The sequence below is a fragment of the Megalopta genalis genome, chromosome 5, assembly GCF_051020955.1.
Source record: "Megalopta genalis isolate 19385.01 chromosome 5, iyMegGena1_principal, whole genome shotgun sequence".
NCBI classification, from domain to species: domain Eukaryota; kingdom Metazoa; phylum Arthropoda; class Insecta; order Hymenoptera; family Halictidae; genus Megalopta; species Megalopta genalis.
Window position 1 is genome coordinate 23,824,256 of NC_135017.1, and position 17,045 is coordinate 23,841,300.

Here is a 17,045-nt window from a genome sequence, read left to right on the forward strand (position 1 = left end):
ATGAAACGAACCCGGTCTTAATTCTCGAGCGCCGTTGATTCCTCGAGATCCCGAGGACCTCTCGCAGCACCTGCGGTCGGCGCCCTCCACCCCCTCGTGCTCTTCTCATCCGCAAATCCTCGTCCCATCGGAAGACCGCGGCGCAGACAAAGGGAATTACAATTTAACAGCCCCTAGGAGGAAGAAAGGGAAGAGAAAGCAAAAAAAGGGGAAAACGAGAGAGAACGAGAAAGAGAGAAAGAGAGAGGAGAGAGCAAGAGAGAACACGCTTAAGCAACATTTCCCCGGAGCGATACAATTTCCACTCGAACAGGCGCGTTTTAAAGTCGCCTCGGGTAAAGCCCCGTGGTTTCCCCCTCGAAAGATGCGTTGCGGAGGTGGCTCGCCAGGGGTGGCGTTCCGCTATTGATCCGTCGGAGGAACGCTCCAGGGGTGGAGCCGTCGCCGAGGGTAGTTTTCGCCCCTCCACGAAGCTCCGACGCGGGATTGGTCGAGGCTCGTCAAAGATGGCCGACCTGCCACGTACCGGAAACGTGACCGGCACGGTAGGATGCTCGTTCGACCGCTTTTCTTCGGCTTTTCTTCGTCGTTCCTCCTCGCTCGCTCGCGCGTGCAAGAAGCAGGCCCTTCGGCGAGCGAAGCCGAGCTGACTGACCGAGCGAGCGAGCGAACCCTTGCCCCCTTCCCTGCTCGGCTTTTTGCGAAATTTATTACGGCGATATATTCGCATCCATTAGATAGCTCGGTTCCTTCGCCTGCATCCTGCCACCCTCTCCTGCCTCTCGCCCGACCGCCGCGCCGAGAGCAGCTCGCCGTCTTTTTCCAATCTTGCTGCCGTCTCGACCTGCGTGTAATCAATTACCGCGCCGTGGAATCGGGAACGCCGTTTTTTTCTGCCGGCTTCCACCGGCGATGCTAACGGTGAACTTGACTGGCATTCATTTCGCCGATTCATCTTTGTTTCAACGGCAACGATTATGTTGTGGTGTCCAGCTGTCGTTAAACACTCAATTTGAAACAGTTTTCATTCATTAAATCGATGGTATGTGCTACGCTTCGGTTTGTTTTATATTAAAGTCGTCGAATTTTACTGTCGATTTTACTGTCGATTTTCCTTCTGATGGATGGAATTTGCAAAACTCATTTGATTTGTTTTAATTATTTGCGGGCGAGAAAATCATTTGGTTTACAATACGTAGGTATGTAGAGTGTTGGTAGCTGTGTAGAATTTTATATAAACAGCATTTAAAAGAATGCATGTATGAGAAGAATCAACGGAGTCGCAGATATTATTCGCCGTCATTGTAACGTGGTTAATACAGTTGCGTTGACCGTGCAGAGTCCGATGAACTTTTGACTGAAAAAATATGTGTCTTGACCGATGTGATGGAACATTTAAGTTAGAAGTGTTGTAGTATATTTGAGCACGTAACATTGCCATTTAATATTTTATGGACAAATAGAGTCTCAAAAATTATTGACCTCATCGCGTATTCGTTGAAAGTAAGATTGTGTATATTGATTGTTTAAGAAATAGACAAAATTGTGTGTGCTCAATGTGTTCAAACTTCTATGAAGATATTTTATTCTAACGACTAGACTGTGAATTTTACGCGTTTTTGGAAGAAATTTCTAGATCGGCAACAAAATTGTCAAGAAATTAGATGAATTAGAGAATATTTTCATATGATGTACAACTTATGCAAATTAGAAGAGGAAAGACATTTTCATCTGATTTTTGTTTCTTACAACTGACTTAGATAATTTTAATATTGCATAAAGATTTACAGTCTAGAAACATCGAACGATTCACATTAAATGCGCTCAACGTCTTCGTACCTTCTCGAAGATATTTTATGCTAACGACGAATGAGAATATTCACATTAACAGCTGCCGATTCTAACAGGCCTCGACGAAGGAACGTAACATTTTCCATGCGGAACCTCAAAAATTCCCATCGGATGGAACAAAAGCAAATTGCCAGGATATTTCCAGCGCCCGCTTAACAAGATCTTATCTACGGTGAAACTAGCACCGTCTGACAGGGTGCACGTGAAAAATGCATGGTAGTTTTCGCGGTCTCGTCGACGTGGTCGCAGCAACGACACCCCGAGGTATTTCCGAGCAGGGTACAAGGAAATACCGGGAAAGCCGGGTGTGCGCGCGTGTTCCCCTCACGTGGGACCTTTTTGCTTTGAAATGGAATTCCGCCCTACCCTCCAGCACGGGAACATGGCCGCTGCCGGGGCATCAAACCGCTACCACGACGCAGGAGGGGGTTAGAAGAAGGTTCGGCTAGGGTGGAGGAAACAAGGACGGCGAAGGGTGCGCGGTAGCTACGAGGAAGTCGGCGAGAACCGAGATGCTTCTGGGTACGAAACCATGCCCGGACAAGGCAGACCGTCTTAATTTTAAATGCCTCGCGTAATGAAAACTTTCCTCATTAAGGGCTCCCTTAACGGGCCGACGCCATCTTGCCGCTGTCTAAATGCACGCCTGATCGGAAAGTTCCCGCATGGGTTACGGGGGTGCTCGTTACGGTCTTGTTTCGGGGTTGTTTCGCCAGAGTGTCGGAGCTTGATGCTCTCGTACGATGCTGCTGCATCCTGCCGATGCACCGGGTGTCTTCGCAGCATCGGCGAGTGCAGACAGTGCTTGGAGAGAAGCAACTGCATAGTTTTGATAAATCCAGGAAAAATTCCGAATTTCTGAGGATTAAATCGCATTTTTGTTTGGAACCGGGACTGGAGGAAAATAGATTTTGTTATAGTAAATAGATCATAAATATTTTTACCTTCTCATGTAGTACAGAATTTGACCTACCAACCTACCCCATCAATTTTCATCTTAACCCTTGCAAACCGATGGCTAGGTCAATTTTGACTCGAAGTATTTAAATCGTGCACTTAATTAATCAATTTTCGGCAATTCAAGAAAATAAATTGTTGTTACATTAGAAAGACTAACAAGTCTGCGAGAAATATCTTCAAAAATATGTTTTGAAAAATTGCTGAATAAAGCACAGTATGGTTATAAGCATCTTTAATAGGACAGTTGTGAAAATGATCCGTCGTCCACTGTTCTAGACTTAGATGGCCTTCCCAAAACCAAGAAATATCTTAAAAATCGCCAAAAAATTGAAACGAATTTCTAAAAGTCTCCGAATGGAGCCAGCCGAATGAGAAGACAGGGTTCGAGGCATTGCCCAGCGGGGCTCGAGGAGGAAGCCGAAGAAACAAGCAGAGACCGTTAACAACGAGCGTGGAGCGTGCATAGGAACCGCTCTTTGATTATCCGTTGGTTGCTATAATAACGAGTTCATAAAGATGTTGGGGCGCATGCGCTAGCGATCGGCCGATCACCTTATCGCCCTCTCTGTCTGTTCCTCTGCCGACGGTTTCTCCTGTCTGAACTTCGAAGCCGCGCACCAACACGCGTCGCCTGTAATATTCTCCATTTACATACTCGCAGGCGCGCACACACCAACCCGGATCGAAGTTGAACCCTCCTACCGAGTCGGCTCTCGGTCTCTTCAGCTTCCATTCCCTGGCTCCTTGCCCCTCTCTTCGGGTTAGTTCTTCCCCTAGGCCTTCTCTCTCTCTCCCCTGCGCCACCCATTTTTCTCTTCTCGCCGGTTCCCCTCTCTCCGGCTCTCCTCTCGCCGCAGTTCCTCTCCCTCGCTCGCCCGGAGGATGAACTCGAAGACTTCTCTTCTCCAGCTTGGCTGCTCGTGTCTGCGCACCAGCTCCGTCTCGGTCTTATTTCGATCTTAATCTCCATCTATATGCTTATAGGCCCGCTGAACCGTGGATCAAGGGATCCTCTCCCTCCTTTGTCTCCTCCTTTTCTGCCTCTGCTTCTGTTCCTCTTAAGCCACGCAGCAGATCTCACTCGTATTTCTTTCGTTTCCTGCGAGGTCAATGGATCTGCATTGAAGTTGCCTTTTCGAAGGATTTCGGCTGTTGCCGGGTGTGTATTTCGTAACGGAGTCGTGGATAGTAGTCTGGAGTTGATGAAACTGGGCTCAATAGTGTCTCAGGACCCCATTGAAGATTGCTTCTTCGGAGGTCTTTTCTCTCTATTAATTAAAGCTTAGGGGATGATTATGTCTTTGCGAAGACTGTACCTCTCTATCGTGTAACTTAGTCTTCGTGTGGCTTGAAATTTAGAAGAACTGTCGCAGTTCGATCTATTTATTGTCAAAACAATAGACTTAGGTGAAAGTATCCTACACTGTTCCTCAGATTGCACGATCAAAGCAGAACACTCTCGGGTAAAAGTTATTCATAAATGGAGATTACAATCTCGACAAGCCATGTCGTGCGTCCATCCTCGCTATGATGCGTTTATGAACTAAACGACAATAAATTATGTTCCACTACACGGTCACTGCGATACGATCCATGTTACGTATATGTATACTTTCGTTTATGCGACCCGCGGTACTTCAATGTTTCATTACGTGTTACGATGATATACTGCTAATTTTTTTGCTGCAATTATTACGGGTATTATTCTAGTTACCGCGGTAATAAGATCGTTATCGGACGAGGTAAATTGACCGGTCTAACCTCGCCTCTGCGAAATAAACACTATCACTACGCAATGAAGACATTAGCTGCAGACTTTTTTTCATCGGTGCACTCGTGTCCTTCGCGCAGTTGCTGTTAAAGCTACTTGCACCATCTCATCTATTCTTCGCCAAAAACTGAAATTATTGTAATTTTTCTTTTTTAGATCCAGCCAATAAATTGCGTCGATCGACGCGACACGTTCACAGCGAAAAGAGAAATACGTTACCGCGAATAGAATTTAATCCGTTTTTACAGCTCTCCCAGCGAATAAAAATTTCTACCTCGAATTCTCTACACCATAAAATAAAAAGAACATAAAACAGAGACTGTGGTACAGTTCTACGCGCGCTTTCCTAACGGCAGAACTAACGCTGTAAAAATAGACGAGAATATTGTCTACCCTGTATTTTCAGAAATATTCGAATCTCGAAAACATCGCTATTTATTTATCGGAAGAATCGTTTGCAGCGGCAGCCAATGGTTTCGCCGTGTTTTTCCCGGTACCGCAAAGCAAAGTCGATCTGCAGAAAAATATCGGCGGTCTGTTAAGCCGTGGATACCCGTCCATTACAGACCGTTTCATTATACTCTCGGTGAACGCGGCCTTCTGCGCGACTCCCCATCGTGATCCCAATTTCTTTTTTTTCTGGAACCCAGACAGACGTGCGTTACCTCCAAGGTGGACGGACGACGGCAAAGGAGAGGCCGAGACGTCTTATTTGAAACAATGTTGCCTCCTCCGCCCGTAAATCCTCATTTCAAATCCCGAAACTCATATAAAATCTCGCTGCGCCCGAACCCTTTCCACCCCTCGCTCCCCCTCGACCGCCGTCCTCGATCCACGGTTCTCTCACTCTTTTTCTCTTTCTCTCTCCTTCTCTCTCTCTCTTCTTTTTTTCTCTTTTTCTCGCTCTGACCGCTCTTCTAGAATACCGTCGTCCATTCCGTCCCTCTTTGATATATCGCCCGTACAGTTTTTGCGAAACGTAGCCACGGAATTCAAAGCAGAGAGAAGACGAAGCTACGGGGCCCCGAAGTGACCCTGGTCGATTCAGGATTTGAAGTATCGGATACGTTTCCCGACAGTTACAGATGAAAGTGTTATACGATGCTGCGTGCCGCGAGTTTCGTAACGCTTCGCCATAACATCGGCGATGAAGTCAGCGCGAAAATCGAACGGAATTTGCGCGCGTTCTCTCGCGCTACCTTAGTGACACTGTTCCAGAGTTCCTACCGTTTTGCCGCGGGGTCAAATTGTCTCGAAGCCCTTTCAAATTTTCGTTGCGATCTCGTTTCGAATTACACGCAGCCAGTGATATTAAATCGACCGAAAACTTGGTGTCTTTTTCTCGATGCTAGCGAATAGGAAATAATAAAATGTCGAAGAAATGATGGTCGTGTATTTTGTAACTCGCCTAACGATGAATAAATAAATAAGATATTTTTATCCAGAAATTTTTGTTAATTTCTTTCAGTTTCTTTTCATCGAAAAGATTATTTTTTGTCACAAAATACTAAAATATTAGCCTAATGTTGACCAGATATTAACCCAAACATGTAAGGAAGATCTATATAATTTAAGATTAGCATATAATATCATATCTATTTACAATGAATAAAAAAAACAGTAGTCATAAGATTAATACCAAGTTTACTTTATTTTGTAACACTGTCCCATTCATGATTCAATGCGACCGTTTTACGAATGGAACAAAATACACGTTGTAAAGAAATTAAAAATAAAGCAAATCAACGTAGGAGAAGCTCATTGACCCTGTGCATTCTAACAGTAAAAAGACCGATCTTTCGAATGTTTCAAACTACAATTGGATAGGTCGTTTAGCTTTTTTTGTTACGCAGTCGTAAATAAAAGTGTCCCATTCATGTCCCATTCAAAGTGCTCCACTACTTTACATACCGATGAAAATATGTACAGAATAGAGTCTAACAACTATCATACTCAATCGCAAGTATCAATTGGCCGGAACGGTGCCGAGAGGCTCGCGAACTAAGTGCAAATTAAGAAATCGCGTGCAAAGGTAGCACACGTTTTCCGTTGAAAACGCGGATTTCTCGCGATCGTAATGCTCAAGGGTTGCGCAAACGGAGCCTTGAGCAGCAACGAAGCGAGCAACGAGGATTCCTTTCCATCTGGGCAAGAATTGGCCCAGAACAGGCCCCGAACAGGTGAACGTCGCGTCGCGTCGGTATAAGATGGTAAGAACCGAGAGAGTCGACTGCGGCCGCTCGACGATAAATCAGACGAGCCGAAGCCCCGCGACACGTGAGTCGTAATATTTAAGTTAATGACTCGGTATAATAAAGTTAATGGCTTTATGATAGCCGTCCGTGGGTACGGGCAGGGCCCCGGGATCACGGGACACGCGCGAATGCCCGCGACGAATGCGCTTTCAGCGTGGACACAGCAAAGAAACGCGGATCCCGCGGAAAGGGTCCAGCTTTCGAGTGGAATGCCTTTTTACCTTTCTTGATACACGATTTTGTAGCTTTCGTTCTACTAACATTTAAGCTTCTATTTAAACTATCTTCAAAAATTTCTATTGCACAACTTCTATTAGATATCTATTACAATTCAAATTTATAACAAAAATTCACTATGATTAATATTATTCTCATTTGAAATCGATACATTTAAATTTCTATTAAATATCTATTATAATTTAAAATTTCTATTTTCTATTAAAAGTCTATTATAATCGCTCGGTCTACCACCAAAAAAAAATAATTTCTTAACAAATAGAAACCTCAGCATACATCGAGACCACTCATACTTCAACCATCCCTCTCATTCTTCAAAATAATTCATAAATCTCTACTCTCCTCCAATATTTTTTGAACGTGACTTATAATGTGTATAAACATACAAAATAGATTTTTTAGAATTTCTGTGATCAATTTCGAAACTCTGCATTACTCCATATTGAAACATAGACACTGACACAATCTATCTACCACAGTTTAAAAATTTGTCCTCAACGAGTGCAGTGTCCAGAGCTATTTTTTTCTCCGAATATATCTAGGCTGCAGTTTGCTGCAATAAATTCTGAATTCAGGCAGGTTCGAACAATTTGATTATCCGAAATTTGATACTAGGAAGCAAATATCCGTTTACAGAGCGACTCGCACCAGTTCGAACTACAACGCTACGACCTTTCTCACGCGACGGACAACGACATCGACGACGACGCAACGACAACGACAACGACAACGACAACGCAAGGCTCGCCTCGCCTTTATCGCCTTTATAAAACGAGCGCGTCTCTCGCGCGCGCACAAAGCCGTAAATAATGGTCGCCGCTGCTCGACACTCTCTATCCCTGAGAGCACACGCGTGTCACGCCACGGAATTCTGCTTTCCGCTCTTCGTTCTGATACTCGCGGTCCGCGGAAATGGGGGATCATGGTCCGGCTGGTATTTTAGTGGCTAGAGACACGTTCTCCGTACCGCGGAATCCGCAACACCGAGATCTCATTCCTCATAGTTACACCGCGCGGATGTTAATCTTCCAGAACTACCCTCAGAAAGATCCCATTCTACAAATTAGATAGTGGATAATGTGATTGGATTGGCTGATGCTATCTGAAGCGTACACGTTCGGCTTCCATCTTCTTCCTATATTTCTTACGTTTCGTTCTCTTGCATTCTATTTTATGTTTTATCATTAACAGTCTTGTCGGTTCAATCGTTGGAAAATTAGTGCAACTCGGTTGACACCGTTTATACTATTTCACGAAGACTATGAATATGGAGAGAGAGAGAGAGAATAATAAGAATTCTTAGATTATAGCAGGAAAAATGAATATGTTTATGAAAATGAACATATTTATGAACTCGTTATCGAACGAACAGGTTTAGGACACAAAATATGCATAGATAAGAGGACATAGATAGATGAAGATCTGAGTTGTAGTATTGTTACCAATATTCTACGAACACGGAACATATTGTACTCTACGCTATATGTAAAAGCATCCACTGCATAACAAAAACGTCCAAAGATTTACGCACTACTTATTTGTACAAATGTCTCGCTTCTCACATCTTTCATATTATATTACACATATTTTCGACTGAAAACCAAGATAACAAATTTTTGTATCGGAGATTTATAAGACCTAGATGTCCAAAGCTGTATTTTTTGAATAAAAAGAAAACGATATTCACAACAGTGAAAAACGTCTCTGTAGATTTCAGACAAGTGACACGATAATTTAGCTTGCCAAGGAAATCCTGAGCAAATTCCAAAGAACAATTCCCAAAAACAGCTCGTCGAAACTGTCGTCTCGGAGCGTTCACCCCATCGGACGAAGGAATCGCTAAACAATACGAGGGGGGGTTACAAATTTTACTAACGCATTAAAGCTCGCATGACCGATGTCTCAGCACTTCCTTCCCCTGGAAGAAGCAATGAAAAGCCTCCGTAAGCTCGTCGATTCGTCGAAAGCGAGGCACACACCCGTGGAAGCCGGAGAGGGTTGTTGGCTCGCGCGCACACGTTTCTCTCCGCCTCGGTCCGCTCGGCTTCGGCTTCGGCGCGGCGGAGAGGCGGAAAGAAGAAAAATGCAATTTGCTCGGGTACGCGAAACCGGGATTTTATACAATCGCGCACACGCTAGCTCGTAAATATTGGAAGGCAGCCCGCTGCCGGAGGATTTTTTTTTCCGAGCCGGTTTTACGACGCGATGCATGCAACAAATCAGTAGTTTTGCAATCGCCGGTCGGCTCGGCTGGCACCGATTTACCGAACTCGACGGCGAACATCGCTCGACGCGCGGCCGAAAGCCCCGATCACCGCCATTTTCTCTTCCGAACGTTTTGCGGGACCGTCTGGTCCTTTCAGAAACTTCGACGTAAACCTTATGGTCTTTGTCAAAATTCTGGGTCCCTGGAAAATATGTTGCGAAACTATGTCGGCCGTGATACGCCAGAGATGGTCGTGAGTGAAGTGATCGATCAATGCCGATCTTCGTGCAAAATATTTTATATTTCAGTTGATTTATAACTTGGTTTCGTTTAGGAATTTTTCGAACTATAAAATATAATTAATAAAATATAAAATATAATATATAAAATATATATATATTGTTAAATTAATCTGCGATAAATAGTAAATAAAACAGAATTTTGTACAAGTACCAGAAAACTGCATTAATATCTGATATTATTCTGGTGGATCAGAAGCATCGGGATGAAGATCAAGAATTTGATCCTAGAACGATATTTCCACAATCTAGCTCCACATTTACGCTTTTCCATTTTAGGCATGCAGGAACATAAACTCTCTAAAGATCGGCGTATAGAGCACGCGATCATTGGCTGACGATCGATAACAGTGGCTATCAAAGTTTAATTAGCGGTTCGCTGGGAATCATTTTTCTCATGGTTGTATCTTGTTGTTTATGCAACACCCAGCCCGCACAGCTTTTCTGGATAATAGTTGATGCGTCATATCGCTGCGGGGGCACGGGGGATTAATTTAATGAATCGAGGAGGGAAGAAGATACGACTGGCTATAAATAAACCGTGTCAGCTTATCACGCTGCTTTCGAACTACCTCGATCATATTACGATCTTTCTTGCACGTCTCGATGATTTAGGGGTAAACAAATATTTGCTCGGACTGTCTAGGTTGTGCAGCTGGTTACTATTGCATTTACTATTAATTTCATGGTCTACGATTTTTTTTTCATCTCTGCGCTAATTACTAAACAGCGGAACTTTATACAAAACGAAAATTTTGTTCAGCGATTGCACGAAACTAGAGCCGAATAATGATGTATTTCTTCTTTTTATAGTTTTAATCAATTGGAAATATTATAACAGTGTTCTCAAATTATTCGAACATTTTTGCTATTTTGTAATTTTCTCATCAATTTTTGCGATAAATGTATAAAATCCGCTGTTTACCAATTACAACTTATTTGAAGTTAATATATTCATACGAAAGTAAGACAATTGAATAATAATTTAGATTTTTTAATCATTATTTCAATTTAAAATATATGAATAATATCTACTTATAGTTGATTCTGTTCAAAATCTTTATCACGACTCTGACACGATGTTACAAAGCAAAGGGTTGACTAAATATGCGGACTCTTGTCTAACAGATTTTTTACCAAACTACACATTGTATTTCGAACGAAAAATCCCCGAGAACACTTACACAAACTCAAGAACAAATCACCTTAGAAACTTTCTCACAGCCAAAAGTTAAATTTGTATCAATTACAAGATTTTAACAAAGTGAAATTTTTTTGTTTACCTTTAGTATCATTTTTGCCATCGCCAGACATCGTTCGATAGTCTTCCACACTTCACAAACGATGAAAAATTTTTCGACCGAAAGTTCACGGAAGAAAAAATCGAGGATTGTCGATTCGCTTTGTTTAATATTCACAAAAGAAGAAACCAGAAGAAATCCCGGCACGCGTGACACGACCTGACTCTTCCGTAGAACATAACGCACTGACTAATACGATATTCCAGCAGCCCTTATTTGGAACCCTAAACCCTTGAAGGTGTGTCCCTGCAAATTTACGGTTAGGCACATGTGCTCGATTTCGCGGACCTGTTTGCTCCACTCCTTCGGCCACGAGGGGGAACCGAGTCGCCTCCCCCTGGACCGAACCAGACAGTCGGAAATCGAACCACAAAGGGTCGGAAGGAATTTCGATACGAGAATTCTCGCGAACGAGATCCATCCCTCCATCCCCCTATACACTCAAAATATTTATTCGATGATACAGTGAGGAGCAAAACTGAATCAGCACTTCTTAAAACGGTATAACTTTACTCAAATTTGACTAAATGACAGCAGCACAAGATCTCCGAATTTTTCACAATTAATTTTTTTAAAGAGACGGCTCTGCTTTATTTCAAGTAATAAATATTTGGTTACAGTCTTTAGACTTTAGCGTTAAAGTACAGAATAAAGTAGTATAGTATTAAACACGTTATTGTTTAATAGATTTTTATCTTAAATTCTTAAAGAGCATTGGTCACTTCACGTGAATTAGGTCGATAGGATTAATGAACTCGTCCCTAATTAAGGATATAATTCTAACCTTATCGCAGAACAAAGCATAGCTGACGGCAGCATGGAAGAACCGCCGATCTCTATTAGTTGAATTAACCATAAGGGATGGAGAACACGTGAATTTCATGGCCCCATCAAACAAACCACGTGTGAACATCTCCGTAATACCCATCGTTGCACACGGATAATAAAACGAAACTTTCGTAAACGTAGGGGCAATACAGGAAACATTTCCTTAACTCGCTGATGTATTCAGTGATATATAGCTTGTCAAAGATTTCTATAAATCTAAAGCTTGAAAGTTATCCCCCCAAAAATGGAGGTAAATCAGATGATCGAATATACGGTGCCAAAAATATCTATCAAATCATTCTCATAAGCCAAGATGGTTGCATACGTATCTTCTTAATCAGCTAATCTAGAATACAGTTTCCTGACAAGAAAATGCAGTAAACATTCCTTGCAAACACATCTTTCCAAAGAATGAGTCATTAGAAGCCAGCAGACTTTGTGCGTTCGTGACAAAAATCAATAGAACAAATACAAAATTGCAATGAAGAAAGTCGAAAAAATCTTGCAGAATTTTTGTTTAACGCTACGTTTACGTAGATTTCCCAGGTTTCCATATTTATTTATTTATTCGAAGCTTTCGCGATCGTTACTGTAATATATGTAATATTTGCATAGGTAACATTACATAAATTTCTCATAAATGTATCCGTGTGATCTCAATAATCGTAAATTCAATTTGGGACCCGTCATTTCGACGGTTTTGCAACCCTACTGTTAAAGCCTCGCATTTAACAATCGCGTAAAATTCCAATGAATGTTCTCGACGTCTTGAACGAAGCATCGAAATGGAAACACACGGTAGGAAAATAACGCCAGTCCGTCATTCAAAATGAGAAAAGCTGAAGAGTCGCTTCCGTTGGCCGTTTCAAGCGTTCCGAGTCCGTCGGACACGGAACGGTCGACGGTCGACGTAGCCGGGACCGCTGTCGTCGCGCTAGCTCGCCGCTAGAATTTTACGATACGCGTGTTAATCATGCCGGGGACGTAATGCACGGCTCGGGCCGAGCAGTGCGTTTACGTCGAAACAGATTTACGACGAACGACGTCGACAAATTCGCGTTTAATGAGCGGCATGCAGCGGAACGCGACGATACCGCTGCCACCGTGCCTGAGAAACCGTTCGTTCGCAGCGGTTTACAGAATCCGCAAACGATACGTGCCTAATCTGCCCGCGACGGTCGCACGCTTCGAAAACACCCCTTTAACGCGGAATATTTCAATAAAGTTCACCCTTTCGAACCGCTTCCCTCGGCGAAAAATGCCGTCTCTGTCGACTGTTATTCATTAAAGCAAACTCTGTTGGGAAAAAAGCGTGCGTTTTTATTATGGGATCTATCCTAGTAAACAGAAATGGAGATTTTGTTCTGCTTCGTTCAATTTTTTTTCCGACGTACGTACGATTGTATTATTTATTAAATCGCGTCGTTAGCTTTGTGAAGAATAGTGAAATAGAATAATAGAATAATATTTGTTCGTTCATAAATGCATACAATCTGCAGTTTATACATCATTGTTTTCATTCTTATTAATATTCTATTATTATTACCATTATTATTATTATTATATTGAATTTTAAGCTAAATAAATTAAATTAAATAAATTGTGAAACGCGTTTTTGTAATGCAGCTTTGGAAAGTACTTCGCTCAGAGAAGAAATAATTAGAAGCGTTTTCGAGTAGATAACTTCGATTCGATATATTATATTATATATATAATATATATATTTATTATAATATATTATATATATTTTCAGATAAATAAAAATAGCGTTGCAGCTGTTACTACATAAAACATCGACATCCGAGACGAACAGGAAATATATTCACGGATTAAGGACGCAAGTCCTGAGCTCCGTAAGAATGTTCTGTCGAAGAAGTGCCGTTCGGACGCTTCAGGGTGCAGAGTAATTAACGGTTCACCTCTTCCCGGATTTTTCTCAAAGGAGCTAGAATCTCGTCGAGCGAACCATCACCGCCCACGAAATCGTAACTCTGCGCGAGGCTCGTACAAAAAGGCTGAGAGCGGCCATATAAGTGTCCGGAGATCGCGTTTCGGCGAGAGAAACGAGCGCGACTATATTCCGTGTTAATTAATTGGGAGCAATTTCGCCACGGCGAACGGTCCGCGCTTATTAATAAACAATACGCCCGGTAATTATCGAATGCCGATTTATCGAACCCTCTGATCCCGCGTATCTCGCGTGTTTCTCACTCGTTAGACGTTCGTTAAGGCCGCGTTCGACTGGTTCCTACGCAATTAAGTATCGTCCTCTCCTCCCATCTCTGTCTCGCTCTGTTTGACTGGGTTTGCGCGAGACCAGCTGTAAATTATCCTTTATTGTGTACGCACTCACCTTCGATGGGCCGTAGGTGGGGCGGTGAATGAATAGTGATAACTCTTCTTCGCCACATGGGGAAACCTGCGGACAAAAATGACACACGTTTAAAGTCACCGTGCCTCCTCGCTCCGTCCTCCGACTTCTCGTTGCACGCATGCAGTATCTGCGGCGCTGTTAACGTTTCGACGGCGCAACGACTGCATTACCGTTCGCGCGCGTTCGTGAATATTGTAATAACGACGCGCGGAAAGGCAGAAACACTTTGACGTTGAATATGGTAATCAAATTACAGATTCGAAAAATAGGTCTGTCTCACTCCGGCTCGCTACGCGGAGGATTCAGCCGTGAGCTGTTTATATATTCCGAGATTTATTATTATGTTTAATGGCCGGCATTCGTGCGGACTTGTTACTCGCGTCGATGATGAAATTGTTGCGTCGCTGATTTAATTGAGTTGCCGGGGACTTGTCTCGGAGAGCGGCGTGACAACTAGCTGCGGAGCCGATTCTTAATCAATTGCCGGTAGAGGATCTTTAAAGCATAAATGTTTAGCTAATTTATTATATTCGATAATCTTATTGTACGGAGTTTCGAAATTCTTTTCTATGCCGATATTTTCAGGAGATCGGGATGGCTGGCATAAAATCCGTGGTCTAATTGTTTGATCCGCTTCCACGAGGAAATGAACGCCGTTTTCGAATAGCTTGGATTTAATTTATCTGGGATTCATGGCTCGTATGTTCGAGTTGTAAATTTTATGTGCTAGAATAACGGTTTTTAAATTGATACGGGGATGCGTGTTTGCGTACATGAAGCATCGATGGTATTATTTATCGAATTATCTTCTGAGATTCAGAGGATTCGATGAGGTTAGAATATTAGTGCCGTGTCAAATCTCGAGTTACGAACCGCTGTAACTACCATTAAATTCCTTCGAGGCTCGGAATTTTTCTTTCGGTGTTTCGAAAAGAAACAGGAAAAGGCAGCGGATCCTGCCGAGTACCTATTTAATTGTCTGTAAAAAGGAGCAATTTCCTGTAAACGTAATCTGAGTTACAGGAAAGAAATAGGCTCGAGGAACAAGTTTCCAAAAAATTAAGTTATAAACTCGTCTAGATAAGACTCAATCAAGACTTCCAGACGTCTTCGTATTCAAGACGCTCATTAACAGTTTCACAACGTCGGTCGTTAAGAAACGCGCCTAAGGAAAACGTGAACACGCGCTCGCGAATCGGCAATCGAAAACGGTCGACTAAAAAACCGTGAATAATTTATCCGAGCTTTTAAAATTCCGTTGCCGGTGCTTGAAAATACTCGCTGAACTATAAAATATCCGAAACCGCATTGAAACCCAAGCAGAAGCTTTACTGCCTCGACGAATGGACAATAAAAATTCGATTCGATCTATTTGCGTAAATTCTACGAGTGCAGAATCGCAGACACAATTAGGTAGTACATAAATTACGTTTAATAAAACCGAAGCCACAGTTGCATTCGTTCCACTGTATTTTATCAGCACACATCGTTTGTCTCCTAATTAATTCCGCTTTGTTGTTCCCGATATTTTCTTCGACGAAGCAGCAACGATCGCTGTCAATAAATTATTCATGACAACTCACGGAAAGTCTGTTCCCGATTCAGCTTCGACAGCCATTCCCGTTCACTCGCGAGAGGATAAAATGGCGTCGCGACGCGCCGTCGGATCACACACGATCCACCGCAGGATAAATACGCGATTCGCGTCATCTCGAGTCGCTGTCGAGACGAAAACTGAAGGATGGCCACCGTTGTTGCAGAGCGACGCGGTTCGACAAGGGAAGAAAAAAATCGGGGCGATCGTTAGGACACGGCCTTGGATCTCTATTAGGTCCCGACTAATGTCTGTAGGCGCCAAAAAAAATTGGAGTATTGACGGAAGGAGACCTTCTGCGGGCTGCGAAAAAAATTCCACGCTCTTTCGACTATGCTCCGATTGTCTGCTCGACCTTCGAGCGGAATCCTGCGGAAACTCTTGCCCTCTAACGATGTTCCGCCGACGGGAATGTCGAATTCCGCGCCGACGGACCGTTTGTCGCTTCGGAAAACTGCTTAGTGTCGCTTTTTCTTGGAAACTGGTGCGAACTATGTCGAACCGTTGTTCTGAGAAGCATGGTTGCGTCGTACAGTGTTTAGAATAGCGAATAATATTTTCTAAGATTATTTAATTTTGTTCATTCGAGGTAACGAATGACTCTAGAAGTGCACATTGCAGGCAGGAGAACAATTGGTTGGAAAATAATTTTATTTATTTATTTATTCATTATACGAGCAAAAAGCTATTACTACACGGTATTGAAAGACATCTGTTCAATTGTGATAGAGAAAAGACTTTACAAGGAAGCAAAGAAATGTAATTTTTAGTTTAATGTGTTCGAATTGTGCAGTTTATGCAAATGCATAAATATTAAACTGTCGGATAGTGGCAATTACTGGAGGACCGAATGAAAGAAGAACTTCATGGACGAACATCGAAGAAAATAATTATGCATAGAAATATGATGATGGAGGTATGAGTGCAAAAATTATCGAAACGATCATTAAAGATGCCAGTAAAATGATTTAAGTTATGAACATGTTATGTGACTTGTAGGAGACGATGCTCAACTATGATTTGACATGAATGCTCGTAAGTAACAAGATGGTTGCTATCCGTCGGATATCAGCGTTAACACACGCGTCACTTATATCTCTCATCATATTTATTCTAATATTGATATATAAAATAGCTACTATATAAAAGAGAAATATGTTAATATGTTTTGTTAACGAAGAAAGATGATATTCTAGAGAAAGATTCTTGGAGAACATTTTGTCGTTCATCCGACGGCAGAAGCGTCTGCACCCTTCGCTGTTATTCATCCACTAATTTTATAAGCAGCACCATTTTAATGAACCACTTTTTAATGAATTTAACGAATTAGACAGCTTTAGACAGCTTTACAATTTTTAACTACTGATTA

The 17,045-nt window shown here is 42.4% G+C and overlaps 1 protein-coding gene across 1 annotated transcript in view; it reads right to left on the reverse strand.

The window, feature by feature from the left end:
• Positions 1–14,226, reverse strand: part of LOC117223952 (uncharacterized) — a 96,202-nt gene extending 81,976 nt beyond the window's left edge. The window contains exon 1 of the mRNA XM_076521705.1: positions 14,062–14,226. Within this exon, the coding sequence (XP_076377820.1) occupies positions 14,062–14,202 (141 nt within the window). The 5' untranslated portion in view covers positions 14,203–14,226. The remainder of the gene's footprint in view (positions 1–14,061) is intronic.
• Positions 14,227–17,045: the final 2,819 nt, after the last annotated feature.